We start from the raw sequence: 23,929 nt of genomic DNA on the forward strand, positions 1-23,929 counted from the left end.
CTTGGGCCATCCTCCACTGCTTTCCTGGGCCACAGCAGAGAGCTGGACTGGAAGAGGAGCAACTGGGACTAGAACCTGGTACCCATACGGGATGCCGGCGCCGCAGGCGGAGGATTAACCTAGTGCACCATGGTGCTGGCTCCTGCTAAAAATATTAACTCTTCAATAGCACATGTTAATAGAAAAAGTTGTTCTATTATATCTTCAGTAATTTAATTCTTCAAATTTTTCTGATACATGAGGATTTTTGAATTGAACTGCACAAAAGATAAACAATTTAAAATACAACTTTCTTTGGGTCTCACACTAACATCAGCCTGTTAGCACAGATAAGAGATATACATGACAATACGACTAACGTGTTCTCGCCCATGTACCTTCTAAAGAACTTAAAAGCCTCTTGACATTTCTTGACCAGAAATAATCTATTGTACAGCTACTGTGCACTATTTCTTGAAGCAGTCGTGACTCTAAGTCTTTTCCCAGTTTTGACTTCAGTGTATGAATCCTGGAGAAGGCACTCGTACACCTCCTTCCTTTACACATTAAATGAACGACAAAACAAGTATTCAGTAAGTATCATTTATGAGCCAGTTCTGGTAGGAAAAAGAAAGTGAGTAATGGGAGTGGTAGATGGAATTAAATGATCTTTAAAATTCCTCTTAGTTCTAGCAGTTGTAATGTTTTAGTGAGCCTCACATGACTAGCATCATTAATATATACTAGCATCATTAATGAAAATGATAGCCATAGCAGAAAAATGCAATTAGAAAACTCACGTATTTTACTAAACAAACAAACCAATACACACAAACAAGTCCAAATATTTTGACAACTGTCATGGAAAAAAAAAAAAAAGCACTGGTTGCCCACAGATAGCCATTGTAAAAGGCAAAGCATATGAAATTCAAGCATTCAGGGAAGAGCCACGTTAAAAGCTTGTTAGACCAAGAATTTGGTTTTATGGTAAGGTCAAATAATGACTCTATGTACATAAATTTCTCTTTCTCTCTTCCTTATTAAGACAGAAAATTTAAAATTTCAAAGATTCTCTCCACTAACAGAATTATAATGTGATTTAAGCATCATTTAATTACACATCTACACAAATAACCTTAGATCAAGCACAGGCAAGATATAAGTTGCAGGAACATCTACATGTAGTATGAAGTTTTTAAAAAATAATACAAAGTTCATTCACAGTGCACAAGTGACAACAATGTAAGTTTTAAATATTTACACAACACAGAGTCATGATCATTCCCAAGGTAAGAGCAGTTTCAAGTACATTTCCATACTGCTAAAGTACCTGAAATTATAACACATACCAGCTTAGAGGATGGAGACAAAAACCATTACTTTGATCCCCTTTGTTGGAAAGAGAAAAACCACATTTCTTTTCTCAGATAAATACACCTAAAATAAATAAATACAAAATGAGCGAGTTAAGGAATTTCTCTTTTAAAGCTACATGCTCAGTCTCAGCTGTAAAATTCCAAACTGTGAGCAGAGGAAGGGCCTCTTTTACATTGTGCATTTGCATCTGGAGGCTAAACAGTTTGTGGGAAGGAGATTATTGGAAAAAGCCTGGAAAATGGGGGTAATAAAAATGAGAGAATATAGCTAAATTCTACATTGTTATGCCTGTGAAGTGCAGTGAATTCCATTCAAGTGTGATGTAGCAAGAATCACTAGCTTCCTATCATGTATCATTGATTTTTCAAATTAATATCTGAACCAAATTAATTTTGGATATACCTATGCGAAAATTCAGTCTTCCTTAAGGAGCTTTCCTCAGCTTTGTAAACTGACCTGAAAAACAAATGATTTCTTGTCTAATTAGAATTTAACTTCTGTATACTGAATATCTGAAGTTATTTTAAATTTCAATTTGAATTTCTAATTTTTGAACTATAGACACAACACAGAGTTTCTGTAGAGACTGAATTTTATTTTTTCCTCTCTGCAACACTGCTTCTAAGAAAAAAAGGCATGCTCAGAGATTAGCTAAAAAAGAAAAAAAAAAAAAAAAGACTCCATGAAAGAGACTGTTTAACTGAAGGGGATGGAGACAATGCCAAGTTCTCATGGAATTTAAATAATATTAATTTTCACCACCTACTTATATTTAAAGATACTGATCTCAAAGGAATAAAGATCCCTCCCTCCCCCTCTTTTAAAAACTTATACAGAGGGTTGTGATGAAAGTACTAATAACATCAGACTTTTTCATGGAAGAAATATACAGAAATATAGTGAGGGCATTCTTTTCTCCTACCTACAATTCATGGAAATATGAAGTCCTATTTCTTTTCTTTTTCAGAAACAGATGTGTAGTTGTAACAACTAAATTTTACAACTGTAAAAAATCTTCAATAACATTTCATGATGAGTGACCACCAGCACTGGCTGGAGGGGTTTAACCAGCAAGGGCCTCTCCTCACTTTTTACAGACTATTACGGAGCTCTACTCCCTTTCTGTTTTTAGCACCACCCCTACCTCTAGGCGGAACACCAAAAGCTCTTCACTACTCATCTACCAAATAATGGACATAGCTACCAGCTGCTTAAGATATACTTTGGATATACTTTTTTATCAGCAGTATAAAACAAGTATTTACAGAACCCCCAGTCTCTGAAATGTTCTGTGATATTCTCCAACCTTGTGCGCTAAGTGCCAGATCTTGAGGGTACACAATGGAGAATGTACCAATATAAAAACAGGTGGCCCAGAGGCGGGGTACCCACGGGGGTGGCATGAAAACTGGTACCAACAAACAGTTCCAAGAAAACTGGAGACTGTAAAATAAAAACTGTCGCACAGCGGGCACTTTTATTAGCATAATGAAAGCCCAATGAACAGGCAACAAATGAGAAAGACATTTTAGGTGAAGAATGGTCTATCTCGTTGCTTTAAAGAGCAGCTGCTCAAAGAAAACTAGGAAAGTTGATTATCCACAATGATCATTCCCTAGGTGGTCTATCCAGATTAAATCAATCTAAAAATTTCTTAGGTCCTAAAGATTTAATGAAGTTATTAAAATCCAGAAATTATTTTAGGGAAGTGAAAGAATCATGAAAAGGTCATTAGTGATAAAGATCTTGAGTTATTAGATCGAAGAGATCTCATTGATCAAATGAATGCCTCAGGACTGATTAAAGAGATGAAGGGGATGTTCAAGAAGACACTTGAAAATTCTGAGGATCCCAGTCCTGATTGTTAGTTTTAGGAAGAATGGGTTTTAAAAGTTCTTGCTTACATCCAGTGACTTACTTATTATTAGTTTTGAAATCTAGATTGTCCATTTTACTTTTTTGATTATATCCATTTACATAATCTAACAAGTACATTACATCACATACCTAATGGATTTTAATTTCCTGAGCGTTATTAAGAACAAAAACATCTGTACTAAGGTTATATCTTCCATTAATTTTTGAGACTGAGTAGTCCTCTTGGGTACACGCGGATGTGTATTTAAAGCACCACCAGATTTACATTTGTCTTCCTGTGGAAGTTCAGTTAATGTCATTCCCCCAATGCCCATCTTTTGGCAGTATAGTTCACAGGTTTTATGGTAGTTCAATTATGGAGCAGGCTTTCAATGGGAAGGGAAAATTGGATGATGCTTTTTGTAATTTAAGTAAATATGTTTCATTTTAGAGTCTCTAAGATAGTTTATCAAATAAATGTTTATTAAAGGATGGAAAGAAAGTCCTTTAACCAATAAAAAAATGGTATCTAAAACACAGGAAAATGTTATAGGAGTATTATTGTAACTGAACTGCAATTTTTCTTTAGATATTCTACTATGAGAGACAATCAACATTCTTCTAGTTGTTGAAATAATTTCTATTTAAATTTTATTAAAGAAAATACTTTCCTGATTTGTAGTTGAAATGTGTGACAATATTTTAGATAAAATTAGTTGATAATTATTAATCTCTCCCATCTTGTATCATATAGCAATGGCTCTGTCTACAGAGATAATAATTTTTTAAAAAAAGTACATTGTTAATAGCCCAACTTAAGTATACAACATCCAAAACTAAATTAATTTTAAATGGATACAGAGTGTGCCAAAATAGTAACTGAATCAAGTAGGTAAGGATCTACCGACTTAGCTTCCATAGAAAACTTCTAAGCTTTCAAGGAAAAGTTGAACTTTCTTGCACTGAATGTACATTGGGTTCTTAAAATCCAAATTAACCTACTTAAGGGGGTCTTCTGCTAACCAGTTTCCTTTCGTGTAATGAATATAAACTGAATTATCACAATAGCTCCTGGAATTACAGATATACAGATTACGACTCAGTAGCTATCATCACTTTATATATGATGGCTAACTTTTCAAAAAATTGCTTTAAGTTTTATTTCAAAACATCTAGCACTGTATTTTTGGAAAAGAAATGCCACTGCAAGACAGCAGTTAATAAATTAAACTATTATCATCACAAATGAGACAATAAGCAGAGCTATTCTTATCGTCAGCCTAATGGTTATCCCATTGTATTATCTCCATTTGTTTCTTTGATACAATAAAATGACAACCATTTTTCCATTCAAAAGGCAGCTGATGGTCAAAGTGCCTATAACACAAATGAAATGTTTTCACCCTTCACCCCGTGACTTCCCTGTGTGTTTAGAAAGGTGGACAAGCAGAAGGAAAAGAGGCAGGACAAAAGACTTGACGTTTTCTTTCTTCAGCTGTATGCAGAAGTGGTAATATTATGAGTAGGATTCTGTAAAAATAAATCCATTTGGTCAAATTAGGTCGAGGGAGATAATGGCAATGTTTCTAAACAAACTTTATTATGGCATCATCATAAAAATCCTGAAACTTAACTGTCAAAAGTTTGATAGATGTTTGTGGACTAAAACAAAATTAATAAAATGTTATCCAACATGATGTAAGAATAAAAAATTACCAGAATTAATTTCTTAAAAAAAAGAGTTAAAACACATTAAAATCAATTAGTATGGAAGAATCTGTATATGGCTGTGTTGGGTATCAACGTCCTCAGCAAATATCAGAATCACAACTTAAAACTATTATTTAACAGTCAGGACAAATGCTGATCAAGTCACTGTTTCTCATAGTGTCCCTTTTACTTCAACAGGTTTCCTTTTTTGTGGTTGGTTAGTTGTCACTGATCAGGGAGAACATATGATATTTGTCCCTTTGGGACTGGCTTAATTCAGCATTTGTCCTGACTGTTGATGTACAATTTAATACATTATCCCTTTTAGTATTATTTTAGTTCTAGTTAATACTACTGGTTGAACTCTGTAATCAACACACAATTATTCTTAGGTGTTTAAATTTAACTGAAAAGTGACCCTTGTTAAATATAAGAATGGGAATAAGAGAGGGAGGAGATGTACAATTTGGGACATGCTCAATCGGACTTGCCCCAAATGGTGAAGTTAGAAAGGTGCCAGGGGATTCCAATTCAATCCCATCAAGATTGCATGTACCAATGCCATCTCACTAGTCCAAGTGATCAATTTCAGTTCACAATTGATCACACTGATAGGTCTAAGAGTCAAAGGAATCACACAAACAAGACTAGTGTCTGTGAATACTAACTGACAGAATAAAAAAGGGAGAGAACGATCCAACATGGGAAGTGGGATATACAGCAGACTCATAGGATGGCAGATGTCCTAAACAGCACTCTGGCCTCAGAATCAGCTCTTAAGGCACTTGGATCTGGCTGAAGAGCCCATGAGAGTATTTTAGGCATGGAAAGCCAAGACACTCTGGCAAAAAAAAAAAAAAAAAAAAAAAAAAAAAAAAAAAAAAAAAAAAACAAACCTAAATGAAAGATCTCTGTGAGTGAGATCCCAGTGGAAAGAACGGGGCCATCAAAGAAGGAAGTACCTTTCTCTGAAGGGAGGAGAGAACTTCCACTTTGACTATGACCTTGTCAAATAAGATCAAAGTCAGCTAACTCAAGAGGCTTCCATAGCCTTGGCAACTCATGACTAGAGCCTAGGGAGATTTCTGACGCCATAAACAAGAGTGTCAAAATGTTAAGTCAACAACAGGAATCACTGTTTACTTACTCCTTATGTGAGATCTCTGTCCTTAATGTGTTGTCCAATGTGAATTAATGCTATAACTAGTACTGAAACAGTAGTTTACACTTTATGTTCTGTGTGGGTGCAAACTGATCGATTCAGTATATACTAAGTAAAGATTTCATCAGTTTGCACCCACACAGAACATAAAGTGTAAAATACTGTTTCAGTACTAGTTGTAGCATTAATTCACATTGGACAACACATTAAGGACAGAGATCTCACATAAGAAGTAAACAGTGATTCCTGTTGTTGACTTAACATTTTGACACTCTTGTTTATGGCGTCAGAAATCTCCCTAGGCTCTAGTCAGGAGCCTAGTCATGAGTTGCCAAGGCTATGGAATCTTGATGTGAATGGAATGGGAGAGGGAGTGGGAGATGGGAGGGATGTGGATGGGAGGGAAGTTGGGGGGGAAAAAGCCATTGTAATCCATAAACTGTACTTTGGAAAATTATGTTTACTAAATAAAAGTTTTTTAAAAAAACCCTATTATTTAAAAAAGCAAAACTACCAGGCTGAAGAACTCCAGCATGTTTAAACCACAAATGAGAAACTAATCCTTTGAATGAATGTTTGGTAATTTCTTTTTTTTTTAAGATTTATTTATTTATTTGAAAGGCAGAAATACAGAGAGAGAAGGGGAAAGAGGGAGGGAAGGAGGGAGGGAGGGGGAGAGAGAGAGAATCTTGAGATCTTCCATCCATTGGTTCACTCCCCAAATGGCTGCAACAGCCAGGGCTGGGCCAGGGGCCAGAAGATTTTTCTGGGCCTCCCATGTGGGTGCAGGGGCCCAAGTACTTGGGCCATCTTCCACTGCTTTCCAGGCACATTAGCAGGAAACTAGAAGTAGAGCAGCTGGGGACTGGAAGTGGTGCCCACATGGTATGCTGACACTGCGGGCGGCAACTTAACCTTCTATGCCACAGCGCCAGCTCTGTTTGTCAACGTCAATAAAATGGTCAGAAGGAGGCAAGACTACAATTATGTTAGATTTATTCTTTAATGAACACTAGGGTTCAAGAAAAGTTCATCTGTCCAATGCAGATTTTTTTTTTTGGACAGGCAGAGCGGACAGTGAGAGAGAGAGAGACAGAGAGAAAGGTCTTCCTTTTCCGTTGGTTCACCCCTCAATGGCCGCTGCTGCTGGCGCGCTGCGGCCGGCGCACCACACTGATCCAAAGCCAGGAGCCAGGTGTTTCTCCTGGTCTCCAATGCTGGTGCAGGGCCCAAGCACTTGGGCCATCCTCCACTGCCTTCCCGGGCCACAGCAGAGAACTGGACTGGAAGAGGGGCAACCGGGACAGAATCCGGCGCCCCGACTGGGACTAGAACCCAGGGTGCCGGCGCCGCAGGCGGAGGATTAGCCTATTGAGCCACGGCGCCGGCCCAATTCATAGATATTTTTAACAGTTCACAGAGTCATAAATCGTAAGGTTAGAGAAGTACCTTAGAGATTCTAGACAGAAAGGAAACAAAGGAAAACTGGGATGGTTCCCCTAGGCTCGGGGCCTCTCCACACACAAACATCACAACTAAGCTCTTAGGGCTGCAGTCACCTGCTCTTGGAACAGAACACAGGCATGTTCCCAGCAGCAACAGCAACTCTGGACGTCATCGGCTTAGGGGAAAGACGCTATTATGTAAAATAGTACATGACTCTGAACTTGCATATTTCAATAACTAACACAAAATGAGTACTACATCTTTTATTTTTTCCTTTTAGAGCTTTTATTTTTAATGTGGTTTCTGTGGATTTCATAAATATTTTCCCCCACCTGTAGACAAAAGTGTCATGTAAACTCTAGTGCTAAGGAGAAGATCCAAATCAGAAATTAGTAAAAACAATGATCTCTAATAGAAACTATTCATAGTAAGTATAATGATAAGGATATTTTAATACTTTACAGTTTTAAAGTAAAATTTTCATGGACTGACAATGTAGAAAAATTTAAAAACAAAGTAAAAACATTAACTTCATTTTTGGCTTGTGTTAAAGATGATTATGTATTTTTGTATACTTTTATACATTTATCTGTCTTTGAGTATGAAATAAACAAAGTAACAAAGGTTGCTTCTAAAGTTTTCTTTCTTTCTTTTTTTGGACAGGCAGAGTGGACAGTGAGAGAGAGACAGAGAGAAAGAGAGAAAGGTCTTCCTTTGCTGTTGGTTCACCCCGCAATGGCCGCTGCGGCTGGAGTGCTGCAGCCAGCGCACCGCACTGATCCAAAGCCAGGAGCCAGGTGCTTCTCCTGGTTCCCCATGGGGTGCAGGGCCCAAGCACCTGGGCCATCCTCCACTGCACTCCCAGGCCACAGCAGAGAGCTGGCCTGGAAGAGGGGCAACCGGGACAGAATCTGGAGCCCTGACTGGGACTAGAACCCGGTGAGCCAGCGTCGCAGGCAGAGGATTAGCCTATTGAGCCGTGGCGCCGGTCGGGTCTAAAGTTTTCTAACTCCTTCCTCTCTGCTGGTATACTGTTTGAAATGCCATAGGAACTATGATATATATGACATAAATGTGTATTTATTATAATAAATACATTATATAAACATATACACACACATAAGTAGAGTGGGTAGGTTGGTTTAAGAGCCTTTTCTGAGCTGAAATAAGTGCAGCCAGTGGGCAAACCTTTCACATTTCTATTTCTTTTAGTTCTGACCAGGCTGTAAGCTACCTGTAGGGTCAGGCTCACAGGGTGATGAACTATTCTAAATAAATGAAAATGGCTTAACTGTACTATTTTTCTTCTCAACTTTTTCAACAAAAACAAAGACTTACTGATTATAATTCTTCAGTGATAAAAAAACAACTGAGTATGCTAGTAAGGGCAATCTTTACATATATATTTTATTAGGAACATGTTCTAATGCCAGACCAAAGAATTAGACAACAAATACATTAAGAAGAATATTAAATTCTAAGGGTACAGAAATTAAATAAGAAAAGGGCTTTTCTAATTGTTTTTAAACAAAAGGGAGAATAAGAACAAACTGCACTTTTAGCCCACTCAAATAAAACACTTTTGCAAGTGGATATTTAACATCCATGTAATTATTCATTAACTATAAACAACTAGGAATAAACTAGTGACAACTATAGTTCAATGCTTTACATGCAGAAAATGCATTGCCTGTACATTATAATCTTAACTCTTTGTTCACCTTTGTTTTCTTCAAAATAAATTCTAGGAAATAATTTTAGTTCAGCCAGAAAGCAATCAAGTTATTTAAAACAGTATTATACATATGAAATTCAGAAGCTAGTTTCAGAGATTCATGCAATGAAAATTATTATGTAAGTAACAAGCAGGATACAATTAAGCGGAACAAACTAGTTTAAAATACAAATTTTGTATTTAGTTAGTACCAATTTTACTCACTTAATATAATTTATTTCTCCTGATGAAGAGCTTCAATGAAAGCATCTAGTTTTTCTTGAATTTCTCTAACTTTCTCTGTGGGCAGAAAATGAAATCATCCATTAGTTAAATAAAAACAAATTTATTTTTCAAAGGCATTGCAAGTCATAGTAGACAATTTCACTAAACAATTTGGCATATATATTTACCTGTTTGGGGAAAAGGGGGAAAAAGAAGTTTCACTATTCCACTTTATACCCCAGGATGTCCAGATTGATTAAAGAAGTAACTTGGCTATTTATTTGGAAGGGGGGGATGGGAAGCTGTACACAATTTTGTACAGAACTATAAAGAATAAACATGGACTCATAGTTAGCAATGTCTGGAACAGAAAAAAAAAATATAAAACAATGAAACAATTTAAAAAAATTTAAAGAAAATACAGGTGGGTATTTAACTGGTGTTAAACTGAGAAATGACTTTTTAAGCATAAAGTAATAGGACCAGCCTGACTCTGGCTGTTGCGGCAATTTGGGGAGTGAACTAGTGAATGGAAGACCTTTCTGTCTCTTCCTCTCTCTCCTTTTCTGTAACTCTTTCAAATCAATCAATCAATCCTTTTTTTTTTTTAATTTAGTGAATATAAATTTCCAAAGTACAGCTTATGGATTACAAAGGCTTCCCCACCCACAACTCCCCCCCCCCCCACCCGCAACCCTCCCCTTTCCCACTCGCTCTCCCCTTCCATTCCCATAAATCAATCCTTTTTAAAAAATAGGTGTTGAAGATAATAAATCTTAAAAAAAGCAGTCAAACCAATGAAAATACTTGCTTTACCCAAATAAGGCCATGTCCTTAGTTTTATAATTGATTTGTTTAGTTGCTTACAGACAGCCCGTTCTATTTTTTTTTCAATGAATTTTTAGAGTTTCACATAACAAGTTTCACATAATGAGTTTCAGCTCATTAGCTGAAGAATTTGTATAAACCAGAGGGGAGGTACAGTTTCAGAGAATTTAAAAAATGAACAGGGTCTTTAAAAAATATCTAACTTAAATAGCACAACACACAGAAATCTCAAACAGATGTTTAGAGCCTCAGCAGCTCTTCCAAACATTTCAATGAGAAATATTTCTACTTGGAAACACTGAACTAGATGAAGACAGGAATCCAACTCCATTTGATGCATCATTTGAGTCCAACAGGGAGCTGCAGGGTCAGCTCTACCCATCCTTTTGTCCTATCACTGACTTCTGTCTTCAGCTGGATGGACTACCTGAGGGCCTGTAGTACAGTAATATCATGCATAAGAGACTCTTTAGAACAAGATCTATGTGTATTGAATGATACAAGAGCCACTCTGATGCAGACATCCAACCCTGTAAGGTCTAACTATTAAAAAGATTCTTGGAGCCACTGCTGTGCAGTAGCAGGTAAAGATGCTGCCGGCAGTGCTGGTATCCCACGTGGGTGCCGTTTCGAGTCCCAGCTGCTCCACTTTCAATCCAGCTCTCTGCTTTGGCCTGGGAAAGCAGCCCAAGATGGCCAAGTCCTTGAGCCCCTGCACCTGAGTGGGAGACTCCAAAGAAGCTCCTGGCTCCTGGCTTTGGATCGGCCCAGCTCCGGTGCTTCGGCCATTTGAGGAGTGAACCAGTGGATGGAAGAGCCCCCATCCCCCCACCCACCTCTTTGTAACTCTCTCAAATAAATAAATAAATAAATATTTTAAAAAGAAAAGTCTTGAGAGCATTTTTTTCTAAATGAAAACAACAGGACTACTTAATTCACATCAACAGGAAAGCCACAGAATAGAAAACTGCCAAATTTCCCTTAAAAAACTATGCTTTCACAAAATATTTTGCAATCAGAGTATCAGGACATAGTACTATCATGCCTTGAAAACTCAGGAATGACAAAAAGGGCATTTAAGGAAGTTACTAGGAAGTCATGGGTTGAGGATGTGTACATGTTGAAGGGAAGAAAGAATGGTGGTGTTGGGGCTGGCCCGGTGGCACACTGGGTTAAAGCCCTGGCCTGCAGTGCCGGCATCCCATATGAGCACCAGTTTGATTCTTGGCTGCTCCACTTCCAATCCAGCTCCCTGCTAATGCATTTGGCAAAGCAGCAGAGGACTGGGGCCCTGATGCTCACAAGGGAGACCCAAAGAAGCTCCTGGCCTCGAACTGGCTCAGCTCCGGCCATTGCAGCCAATTGGGGAGTGAACTAGCAGATGAAAACCTCTATCTGGGGGCCGGCGCTCTGGCTCACTTGGTTAATCCTCTGCCTGCAGCACCAGCATCCCATGTGGGCTTCGGGTTCTAGTCCCGGTTGCTCCTCTTCCAGTCCAACTCTCTGCTGTGGCCTGGGAGGGCAGTGGAGGATGGCCCAGGTGCTTGGGCCCCTGCATCTGCCTGGGAGATCAGGAGGAGGCACCTGGCTCCTGGCTTTGGATTGGTGCAGCGCTGGCCGTGGCGGCCATTAGGGGAGTGAACCAATGGAAGGAAGACCTTTCTCTCTGTCTCTCTCTCACTGTCTATAACTCTACCTGTCAAAAAAAAAAAAAAAAAAAAAAAGAAGGAAGGAAGGAAGAAAGAAAACCTTTGTCTATCTCTACCTCTCTCTAACTCTTTCAAATAAATAAAATAAATCTTCATTTTTTTTTGGAGGTGTTAGAAAAAGGAGTTGTGATAAATATATCCTTTTAATACTAAAAAGCATTGCTTTCATCACTTGTTCTTCTACTTAATGCACTGATGGTATGACAGAGATGATAGCCTATGTTTAAGAAGCATTCTTGGGCTGGTGCTGTGTAAGCCAGCCACCTGCGGTGCTGGCATCCCATATGGGCACCCGTTTGAGTCCTGGATACTTCGCTTCCAATCCAGCTCTCTGCTATGGCCTGGGAAAGCAGTAGAAGATGGTCCAAGTGCTTGGGCCCCTGCACCCATGTGGGAGACTTGGAGGAAGCTCCTGGCTTCGGATCAGCGCAGCTCTGGCCATTGCGGCCAATCAGGGAGTGAATCAACGGATGGAAGACCTCTTTCTCTCTCTCTCTCTCTCTGCCTCTCCTCTCTGTGTAACCTTTTTTTTTTTTTTTAAAGAAAAATAAATCTTTTTTTTTTTTTTTAAAGCAGCATTCCTTGCTTCTCCCACTCTAGGAAGTGTCAACTATTTATGTTGATTTCAAATTAGACTTTTCACTTGGTCCTTATACAAAATCACTGCTAAAGATGAGGATATTAAAGCCTGGAGTTAACTTTGTCCACATTCTTCTGATTCAGAAACATACTCATATGTTGACTCTCATGGTAAGAAAGCATATGCTATCATCTTAAGTCCATTTGTTGTAGTATTACCTTTTATGTGAAATCAGACACAGTTTGGTAAAAACCAGAGAACAGAATAGTTATTGATACTTTCTAAACATTCTTGAGCTAAAGGATGCCCCAAAATTGCATAATCCACTATCATAGTCTGGTGAATATTATTATCTCTTGAGGAGACTAAATCTACACACATTTGGAGAAACCCTTGGAGAAAAAGTTCTGAAGTATAAAACTAGACAAAAATTGTTTAGTCTCTTCAGAGTCTAGAACAATGCCTGGATTACCAACCATATGTGCCCAGGAGGTACTCAACTGAATGAAGTTCCTCAATGTATGGCATAGAAAATAAGTGAAGAAAGCCATTTGGCGGGCTTTCTGGATAATTAAAAACTAACCAAGAGGGCAGAAACCAGGACCAGAAGAGCTAGAGGAAGCCTGGTTACAGAAGGCAGGGTTCACATAGGTAGTGAAGGTCAAGGAAAGCTGAGTGGTCACACCTGAACTAGATAGGCAACACAGAAAATATTTAGATCTAACAGTGTGAGGAAGAGACTTCAACTTAATTACTGCACCATTTTATCAAGGCTGAAATACACTAACTATAAATTCACGTGCAGCTTTAGAAACTACACTCTGATTTCATGTTTTGCAAGGAAAACTACATTACAAATAATAAGCAGTATTATTTCACATATTTGAATTTGTTCATTTAAAATTTTGATAGAAGTTTTCAAGCCATCTTGGGCATTAGCTATGCTATATGGCTGCACAAAAACAGACTTATTGATAAAAATGAGGTTGAATATTAGCAACTAAAACTTTTTACTTCTTTGATCCTTCTAAATTAATCCATCAGTATCACAGTGTTTTTAAATTTCAAATGTTACTATATTTATTTGAGAAACATGCAAATATATTAATAATGATCTAATTAAAAAGAACACTTCCTTTTCTATCAAATATCTGGGTTAAATATTCATACCTAGAGAATTCTTATAAAATTTGTAAGTTACTTGATAAAGTAAACCAATTCAGGAAGGGATTAACAAACAGCTATTTCTGTTACACAGAATTCTACATGTAGTGGATACTGAGTCTACTTTCCATTTATCCAATGTTTACTTAAAAGATGAGCTATTTCAAACACCAATTCATTGTGCTTCTTGATTGAGTCATGAATATTCCAATAATCCCCAACTCATAAACCGTGAGTGTCAGTGAATGAGGTTCCTTCTCTTTTCTCTTTCCTTCACATGACCTGACACCCATTCATATTCGGGCCTCTTGATCTCCACATGAAATGATACTGCTACTCTCATTTTCTTTTTTAGTCTTCTGATACTGCTCTAAAAGTCTCAAATATAGACTAATCTGTAATTAGGTTCTGAATACACTGTGAATACCAAAAGGCCAAACCCAGGAGAAGGTTCACTTCAGTGGTTAATAACAGTTTAGAACAGGAACAAAGAACCACACACAAAATACTACCACATGCACAGAAATAAACCTTTTACTGTTTGAAGCTTTTCAAAAAGCATGAAGAAACAAGCTGCAAACTTACTAGTGTAGTAGACTCTAAGTGAACCACACATCCAAAGAACCAAATGTACCTTAACTGAACTGTTTTATAACATGTTGCATAAACATTTGGTACCAAATATTAAGACATTTCTCGTAATATATTTGCTTTTTATTAGTTATGCTATACAAGTGCCTCTTAGAAGCTAAGCATTTAAAGGAATCTTTACTATAGAGAAACAAGAAAAAAGGTACTTAGATTTAGCCCAAGAAAAACCTGTACTTTTATAATCAATGGAAGGATTAACCAGACAGAGAAATGTAGAGCTAAATCTGGCATTTATCTTCTCAATTTTAACCCTGTAGGTTTTTTTCTTCTTGTATAAAGTCATGATTATTTTTAAGCACCCTCGTTAATGAAGACAAACAGAATACTTCTGCTTGTAACAGAATGAAGCACCAATTCACCTGTCCTGGAAAGCAATAAAAAGTAGGACAGTGCAAAACTAGGGTTTCCAGGCTTCTGAGGCCTGTGAAGGCTGGCTTAATTTCATTATTCAAAACATGAAACAGAAACCTTTGTTTGGGCTAGAATTATATGTTACCTTAAAAACTATTTATTTTTGCTGATTAGGAGCTATATTTAGTTCCTGTATGTATAATTAAAAAGAAGATAAAGCGTATAGTTACAGACAAAAATCTTCTAAAACATGGGCTTCATAGGAGTGTACAATAACAAAAGTGTTTGATGAAAACTTTTCAGCAGTCCTTGGCTTAACATCTTTAATAATCAACAGGGCAGTTATTTTACACAGTTTTTTGAAAATAAAGGACAGAACAAAATATAATACATATCTTATACATATCAATGTGGTATTTTGTTATTAACCTCGTGGACAAGTAACTGTGGCCAAGCCAGTCCTACTTTCTTGATCTATAAAATGAGAGAATCTATCCAGAAGAATTCAAAGCCCATATTACTTTAAATTTTAGGACTGAAATGTAGTTCTCTAATTATCTGCATCCTTTTAAACTTGTATTATTGTTTATTCCTTAGTATCATTTTATTTATCTGATGTTAACCTACCAGTAAAACATGTAATCACAAATTGCAGTACTATTCTCATAGGGTTACATCATTTATTTTGGAGAGAACACTTTTTCTTTTTGCTGCAAATCAGTGTGGGGAAGAGCATGGACTGCTTATATGAATTATTTAAAAAAAAATCTGTCATTTGAGATCACTCAGCTCAGTACAGTCCTTGCTGTGTAAGGGATGCTCATAAATATTCATTAATTCTTCACTCATTCATTGTTGAGTGATCTGACTTAAATACCTAATTCAAACATTAAATATGATTATAAAAAAAATTCTTATTTTATCAGCCCAAATCAATATGATTTAGTAAAAAGCTGCCTTAAGACAGTTTGTGAAGTAAATAACATTATACCTGCTAAACATATAAATAGCTCAACAGCAACTAGTGGATAAGTTCAGACTTCTTTATAGTATAAGCAGTGCTGCAAGGCCTCATTTGGCTACATATAATAAAAATATCTTCAAATAATTTCTATAAGTTTTGAAGCCTATTCCCCAGATATTGAAGGATCTAAGAGGTATAAAAAGCTGGACAAATACCTAAATATATACATTCATCTATAGATAAAATATTATAAATGTTCACTTATAATTAAAAAAATTTAAAATTATATATAAATTACAAGTGATAATTATAAATAATCAACATTTAATATTTAGATCTTATGTTCAGGTTTTTTTTTTTTTTGACAGGCAGAGTGGATAGTGAGAGAGAGACAGAGAGAAAGGTCTTCCTTTTGCCATTGGTTCACCCTCCAATGGCCGCTGCAGCCGGCGCATCATGCTGATCCGAAGCCAGGAGCCAGGCGCTTCTCCTGGTCTCCCATGCGGGTGCAGGGCCCAAGCACTTGGGCCATCCTCCACTGCCTTCCCAGGCCATAGCAGAGAGCTGGCCTGGAAGAGGGGCAACTGGGATAGAATCCGGCGCCCCGACTGAGACTAGAACCCGGTGTGCCGGCGCCGCAAGGCGGAGGATTAGCCCGTTAAGCCACGGTGCCGGCCAATGTTCAGGTTTTTATACCTCTTAGATCCTTCAACTAGGGGCTGGTGATGTGAGGTAGCAGCTTAAGACTACCACCTGCAGCACTGGCATCCCATATGGGTGCTGGTTTGAGTTCCAGCTGCTCCATTTCCAATCCAGCTCCCTGCTAATGCACCTGGGAAAGCAGCAGAGGATGGCCCAAGTCCTTGGACCTTGTAACCATGTGGGAGACCTGGATGAAGCTCCAGTCTTCGGCATGGCCCAGTCCTGGCCTTTGCAGCCATCTGGGGAGTGAACCAGTAGTTGGAAGACCTCTTTCCCTGCCTCTACTTCTCTGTAACTCTGATTTTAAAGTAAATGAATAAATCTTAACAAAAAATCTTTCAACTTTCATATGTAGATGGTAATCCTACTGCTCAGTCAATTATTGATAATAGGTCAACCTTAACAAAGAGTAGTATCAGTCTATGTGCTGTGAGTATCAACGTAAAACTCTGAACTGTTGGTTAATGAATCTTACTAAAAGATTCATCTGCAAAAAAGAGACAATAATATAGAAGATTGTATGAGGGATGTACAAGGGTTCTCAAAATTTCATAAAAGTGAAATTTCATAAAAGATAATTTTGGTGCAAAAAATTTAAAAAGCCATGTGTAGTTCTGTCATAATACACATTTTCCATGAACTTTTAGAAGAATATCTGCATGGATTTCAACTGTTTTGTATCCAAATAAACTTATCTTTTAATTGTTTTCCATGAACTTTTTGAATTACAGTCCCATGCTTACATAATTCTTTATATTTTTACTTCTTTATCTGAAAGGTGGAGACACAGAAAGAGTGAAATCCATTTCCTGTCTCGCTCCTCAAGTGCCTGAAAAAGCAGAAGGCAAGAGCCAGGAAGTCAATCTGGATTCCCAAGTGGGCAGCAGGGGCAGATGTGCACCAGCAGAAAGATGGACCTGGGAGTCAACACCAGGCCCTCCAGTGTGGGATGCAGGTATCTCAAGTGGCATCTTAACCACTGTATCAAATGCCCAGCCTCCTACCACATTAATTCATCTTTAGATCCTATTTTATCTTTAGATAAGCCAAACAGCTATGTGTTTGGAATGTCATTTTGATTTCTCCCACAACTACATATCATTGGAGAACATTAAAATAAAGAGCTCCATGGAATTTATGATTATATGTAACCATTGGACTCACTGTATCATCTACTGCAGTGTCCACTAAGAGGACAGATGAGAGAAATTTCTCTCAGGTGTGTACACTGGGAATTATTTATTCTTCTCCTAAGTTAACTGTTGCGTTATCTGATGGCCACCATGAATCACATAATAAACTCTGCACTACCTCTAGGAAGCCCACGGCTAAATCTGTTGGAGCTTATTTCTAGCAAAGTATGTAGAATCTTTGAGCACGTATTTTGAGGGGGTTACTAATCTTTAATCCAAAGTTTCAGTTTATTTCACTTACCTGGATTTTCCCTTTCTTTCCATGTAACCTTTCCACTTAAACATTTTGTTTAAAAAGATTTTATTTATTATGATAGGCAGAGTTACAGACAGAGAGATGGAGAGACAGAGAAAGGTCTCCCATCTGCTGTTTCACTCCTCAAATGGCCTCAATGGCTGGAGCTGGGTTGATCCAAAGCCAGGAGCCAGGAGCTTCTTCCGGGTCTCCCATGCAGGTGCAGGGACCCAAGAACTAGGGCCATCTTCTACTATTTTCCCAGGCCATCAGCAGAGAGTGGGATCCGAAGAGTAGCAGCTGGGACATAAACCAGTGCCCATATGGGATGCTGGCACTGCAGGCTGAGATTTAGCCTACTATGCCACAGCACCAGCCACTCAAATATTTTTTATCTTCCCTACAGGGACAAATGTTTGTAAGCTGCCTCAAACAATGTTTTTAATAAGCCAGGGAATTAATGAACTAGTTCTAGCAAGTTTGTTTGTAGAAGATACATATATTCACTTATGCATACAATATATCATATTAAGCCGGCGCCGTGGCTCAACAGGCTAATCCTCCGCCTAGTGGCGCTGGCACACGGGGTTCTAGTCCCGGTCGGGGCGCCGGATTCTGTCCCGGTTGCCCCTCTTCCAGGCCAGCTCTCTGCTATGGCCAGGGAGTGCAGTGGAGGATGGCCCAAGTGCTTGGGCCCTGCACCCCATGGGAGACCAGGAGAAGCACCTGGCTCCTGCCTTCGGATCAGCACGGTGTGCCGGCCGCAGCACGCCTACCGCGGCGGCCATTGGAGGGTGAACCAACGGAAAAAAAGGAAGACCTTTCTCTCTGTCTCTCTCCCTCACTGTCCACTCTGCATGTCAATATATATATATATATATGTATATGTATATGTATATATGTATATATCATATTATACCAAAAGTAAGTCCTTGTATACTGGTAATGATTTTTATACTAGTAATTTGAGAATACTCCACAAGATAGAGAGGAAGGGTAGACTATCACATTTAGCATCCTAGAAATAATTTCTGCATGGAGGAAAAATTATTTTTATTTCTATTTAACTTTTGGAAAACTCAATGACTTAAATACCTAAACTTACAGCACTTATTTATTTTCAGAAATAGAAGAATCTTAACTTTTATGGAATTTATGATCACCTTTTAAAATGTAAAAGATTCTAGCATAGCATTATAATAGTCTTCTGTGAATTATTTTATTCTGTATTCAGTACATGCTTTGTATTGATAAAAGCAAATTATCACTAAAAATACTATCATTTTTCAACTTATTGATGGATGCACGATTGACATCAAAAAGTGTATATGTTAAGGGTGTACAACATGGTATTTTGATAAATATATGTACATTGTGAAATGACAATCACAATCAATCTAATTAACATACTCATTAGCTCATAGAGTTGCCATTTCTATTTTATGGTAAGAACATTTAAGACCTACTCTCAGCAAATTTCAAATACATAGTATAGCATTAGTACCACACTGTACAAGAGGTATTCAAATAGTTCTTGGAAAATGCAATCAGAAGAAAAGTTTATTTTGGAATCAATGCATAATATTTTCATAATAAATATTTCTCATGAGAGTTTGAAAGACTTCTCATATGTATGAATTTCAAAATGTTTTGCACCAAAATAAACTTATCTTTAATTATCTTTTTAAACTTTATAATTTTTTAACTGATTCAATATACTTTATTATCTTTATATGCTAATTTAATAATACATTGGTTTCTTTTTTCCAAAAAAGATTAAAACATATTCTTTCTAAATAAACACATTGTATTTGCTCCCACAGAAAAATCCAAATATCAACACATTTGTAAAAGTATGATTTAGGCAATTAATTGGGAAGACAAGAAAAGATCAGTAAAATACTTTATTCTAATCAACTGAAATGCTTTTAAGAAATCTACCATTTTTTTCTCCCTCTTCTGTTTCCTTCTTAATTCTTGAAAGTACGTTTTACTCTGAATTTTGTTGGGAGGAAAGCTGAAACATTTTAAGAAAAGGAAAACCACCCAGGCAGCCCTTAAAGAGATAGGACATCATTTATCACCTGAAAAGACAGATTTATAAGAAGAGGGCCCCTTCTGTTCCTTTAAGACTGCAAAACAGATGGGAAGTGAATGGACAGTCAATGGGACAAGAAAACACATGGGAGGTGCTGCTGTATGTATGTTCCCAGCATAAGAAAGAGGTCAAGATTGTAACTGCATGACTGGGTCTTGGAAAGGGTCTTTCTTCATGCTGTTACAAAGACAAACGCTGTTCCTCATCCTGCTGTCAAACTGTTATAAATATTGGTTTGTCAAAAGACCTTCAGTGCTGAAGCTTTAAAATGGAAGCGTAACAGATGAATGTATCATGAGAACGATTCTTAAACAGTCAGCTCATTAATGTAATTTTAAAAGTAAAGAGTTTGAAGAATGTAATTCTGATTCATGGACCATACTAAAAATTTACAAAAAAAGTAGAATTAAAAGTTGCAGGCTTTAATAAAATTATAAATTAAGTAAGATGAAATACACAAATGAAATACAAGTTATATTTCTTAAATAAGATGTTGCATTAGGACAAAATAAATGAAAGCTATCAGAAGGAAAACAGGTAGGTATTCATGCTTTGTTAGACTGATTTCTCAAATTTTCTGCTATTTCTCACAATTATCCTACAACACAGGTTGAGCATGTTCCATCTGAAATGTCTGGGACCAGAAGTGTTTCAGGTTGCGGAGTATCTCCCTAGAATTTACCAGTGCATGGAACTAACCTAAAATCTGAAACACTCTGAAATCTTCTGAGTATCATGTAAGTGCTCAAAAATTTTCAGAATTCAGAGCAATTTGGATTAGGCATGTTCAACCTATATTGGTTCCAAAGCCAGAACACACTGCAGAAGAATGAAAACAACTTCAGAACTAATTTCACATATTATTAAATTAGAAATTCACCCATAAGTTTTAAATCACAATCTCTTTTTGCATGAAGAGAAGGATAATTACAAAATCAAAACTATAATAAGAATATATAAATTTAGAAATGCCAGTTATCATTTTTTGAGGAGTGAAAATACTGCCATACATCTTTAGGAGCCAAACTCATTGTTCCAGATTTTCATGATTAGTTTCACTAAAATATGTTTTAAAACTAATGTATGAAAAATAATATAAATAATAATAACATAAATATATTATAAATATAAATAATAAAAATAAGGAAGCTAATTATATTAACTTGTGATTTACAATCACCCACACAAATCCAAAGCCTAAAAATGAGCAGAATTCTGAAACAATCTACAAAGCCACTGTCTCCCAAACTGTTAGCCCCTGCTTTGTCATACATGTTTATGTAACTGGTTAAATCGTTATCCTCAATGGACGCAGGGGTAATGCATTACAAACCTCATATGACTTTGCAAGACAAACAGACAAACAAAGGTTTTCTAAACTGTAAAGCACTAGACAAATGGAAGGGGCTGTTAGGAAAGCAGAATTAATTAATTAGTTAATTAATTAATTTCAAAGTATCAAATGATGCGGTTACACAGGAATATTTTCTCTTCCTTAATGTTTGCCTGGATCATTGTTTTCTCTTGATTTTTAGTAATCCAAATCCAAACACTTTCGCAAAAAGTGAGCATAAAAGATTACAGAGTTAAGGGGATAGATAAAAGTGGAAGCAGCAGGCAAGAGTCTTCCTGTGTGAGAATAAGATTAAAACATAGCTAGACTGCATGGAAGGACCAATCCATCAGTTTTAAGATGAGAAATGTCTTAAGCTTCTTTGAAGAAGGAAAGGAGAGACGTGATGAAGACACAAGCATACACAGGAGGGCCAGGGTCTCATACAGGTCATGGTGGGGAATAACTTTCAAAGGAGACTGATTTTTCAATACATGTTATACTACAACATGGTATCTGGAATACTTAAGCTACATCAAGGAACTGGTACCAAAGGTTTTATTTTCACTAATGTTGCTTGTTCCTGTTAATAAACATTTTTGACATAGGTTTACATAAAAAAGGAGACATTGAACCTACTCTGATAGCTAGGAAACTAGAAATACTGGAACTGACAATGAACTGAAGATGTGGGGATATAAAAATAAGCCAAATCAGGCCCACATTCAAAATTTTGTTAAACCACATACAATGCTACAGTAGTAATCTCTGGATAATGGCAATTATTTTTCTAAAATTTGCCATCTATATTTTCCAGAATCCATATGTATTAGTTCTGCAATTGAAGAAGGAAATAAAAAGAGAAAAGAATCAAACTAATTGGAAATTCAAGTGCAGCTAATCTGTCTAGAGACAGATTTGTACATGTGACTCAGAATATGAAGTGGGCCTAATAGAAAGAAAGGCTAAATATGAAGACTAGAATTTTTGGCCCAGAAAGGAGACTTAACTGATGTCAATAAAAATAGCAAATTTCTTTTCATAACTCAAAATACTAAAGCTAGGAGATAAAGAGCTGTTTTAAAAAATTAAAATGGGATACTCCACAAGGTAACAATGAAAGAGAAAGCTTATTATTTAAAATGGGTTGCACAAGTTTGAACATTTCTCTAGTTCAAAAACGATTTCAGTTCATTCTGAGATGACAGATATATGATGGGCAGTTACAGGAAGCGAGACTTTAATGCTCATTTCAACCACTGAGGATGGCAGCATGAGTATTCATAATGTAGCCCCATGAAATTTCTTGGTATCACAACTACCAAGATATCAGCTGGAAAAATACCTGTCACTTTTTAGATTCGGCATTATTATATATCAGCTCCATCATTTCCATGGATAGGATAATTAAGATTATGAAATTTATAGAGTAATTCTGAACAGTGCTTTCAGGGGGGGGGGAGAATTTAGAAATAAATAAAATTAAAAAATTAAAATCCCATATGTCCTTACCCTACCTCCTCTCTAAGTAACTACTCTAGGAACCATGCCTTATATATAAATCCACAAATTCTTCAAAAAAATTTTTTAAAAAACTTGTATCTTGCTTGTTTTATAATATACTGCTGAATAGGCCAATAGATAATTTTGTGGTTAGATTTAGTGTCTATTACTGGGTTCTATTTTTCTATCTTAGAAATGGAGAGAGGGGCCGGCGCTGAGGTGCAGTGGGTTAATCCTCCGCCTGCGGCACCAGCATCCCATGTGGGCGCCAATTCTAGTCCCGACTGTTCCTCTTCCGATCCAGCTCTCTGCTATGGCCTGGGAAAGCAGTAGAAGATGGCCCAAGTCCTTGGGCCCCTGCACTCACATGGGAGACTGGGAGGAAGCACCTGGCTCCTGGCTTCGAAATGGCGCAGCTCTGGCCGTTGCAGCCATTTGGAGAGTGAACCAGTGGATGGAAGATCTCTCTGTCTCTCCCTCTGTCTCTAACTCTACCTCTCAAATAAATTAATAAAAAAAAAAAAAGTAATGGAGAGATTAGGAACCAGCATTGTGGCGTAGAAGAAAAAAAAATCTGCAGTGCTGGCATTCCATATGGCTGCTGGTTCAAGTCCTGGCTGTTCCACTTTTTTTGGACAGGCAGAGTGGACAGTGAGAGAGAGACAGAGAGAAAGGTCTTCCTTTTGCCGTTGATTCACCCTCCAATGGCCGCCGCGGTAGCGCGCTGCGGCCGGCACACCGCGCTGTTCCGATGGCAGGAGCCAGGTGCTTCTCCTGGTCTCCCATGGGGTGCAGAGCCCAAACACTTGGGCCATCCTCCACTGCACTCCCTGGCCACAGCAGAGAGCTGGCCTGGAAGAGGGGCAACCGGGACAGGATCGGTGCCCCGACCGGGACTAGAACCCGGTGTGCCGGCGCCGCAAGGCGGAGGATTAGCCTGTTGAGCCACGGTGCCGGCCCTGTTCCACTTTTGATCCAGCTCCCTACTAATATGCCTTGGAAAGCAGTGGAAAATGGCTCAAGTCCTTGGGCCCCTGCACACGTGTGGAAGACCTGGAATAAACTCCTGGCTCCTGGCTGGGAACCAGCCCAAGTCTAGCCACTGTGGCCATTTGGGGAGTGAATCAGCAGATGAAAGATTTTTCTCT

General features: G+C 37.7%; 1 protein-coding gene across 5 annotated transcripts in view; it reads right to left on the bottom strand.

Annotated features, from left to right (window-relative positions):
• Positions 1–761: 761 nt before the first annotated feature.
• Positions 762–23,929, bottom strand: part of OPA1 (OPA1 mitochondrial dynamin like GTPase) — a 100,261-nt gene continuing 77,093 nt past the window's right edge. For 4 of the 5 annotated variants that reach the window (XM_062210074.1, XM_062210099.1, XM_062210091.1 and 1 more), the window contains 2 exons: positions 9,471–9,545; positions 762–4,743 (listed from right to left, as the gene is read on the bottom strand). In XM_062210074.1, coding sequence (XP_062066058.1) covers positions 9,481–9,545 — 65 coding nt within the window. In that variant the 3' untranslated portion in view covers positions 762–4,743; positions 9,471–9,480. The remainder of the gene's footprint in view (positions 4,744–9,470; positions 9,546–23,929) is intronic. The other variant, XM_062210083.1, reaches the window with a different exon arrangement.

This window comes from Lepus europaeus, chromosome 2, assembly GCF_033115175.1.
Source record: "Lepus europaeus isolate LE1 chromosome 2, mLepTim1.pri, whole genome shotgun sequence".
In the NCBI taxonomy this organism is placed as follows: Eukaryota; Metazoa; Chordata; class Mammalia; order Lagomorpha; family Leporidae; genus Lepus; species Lepus europaeus.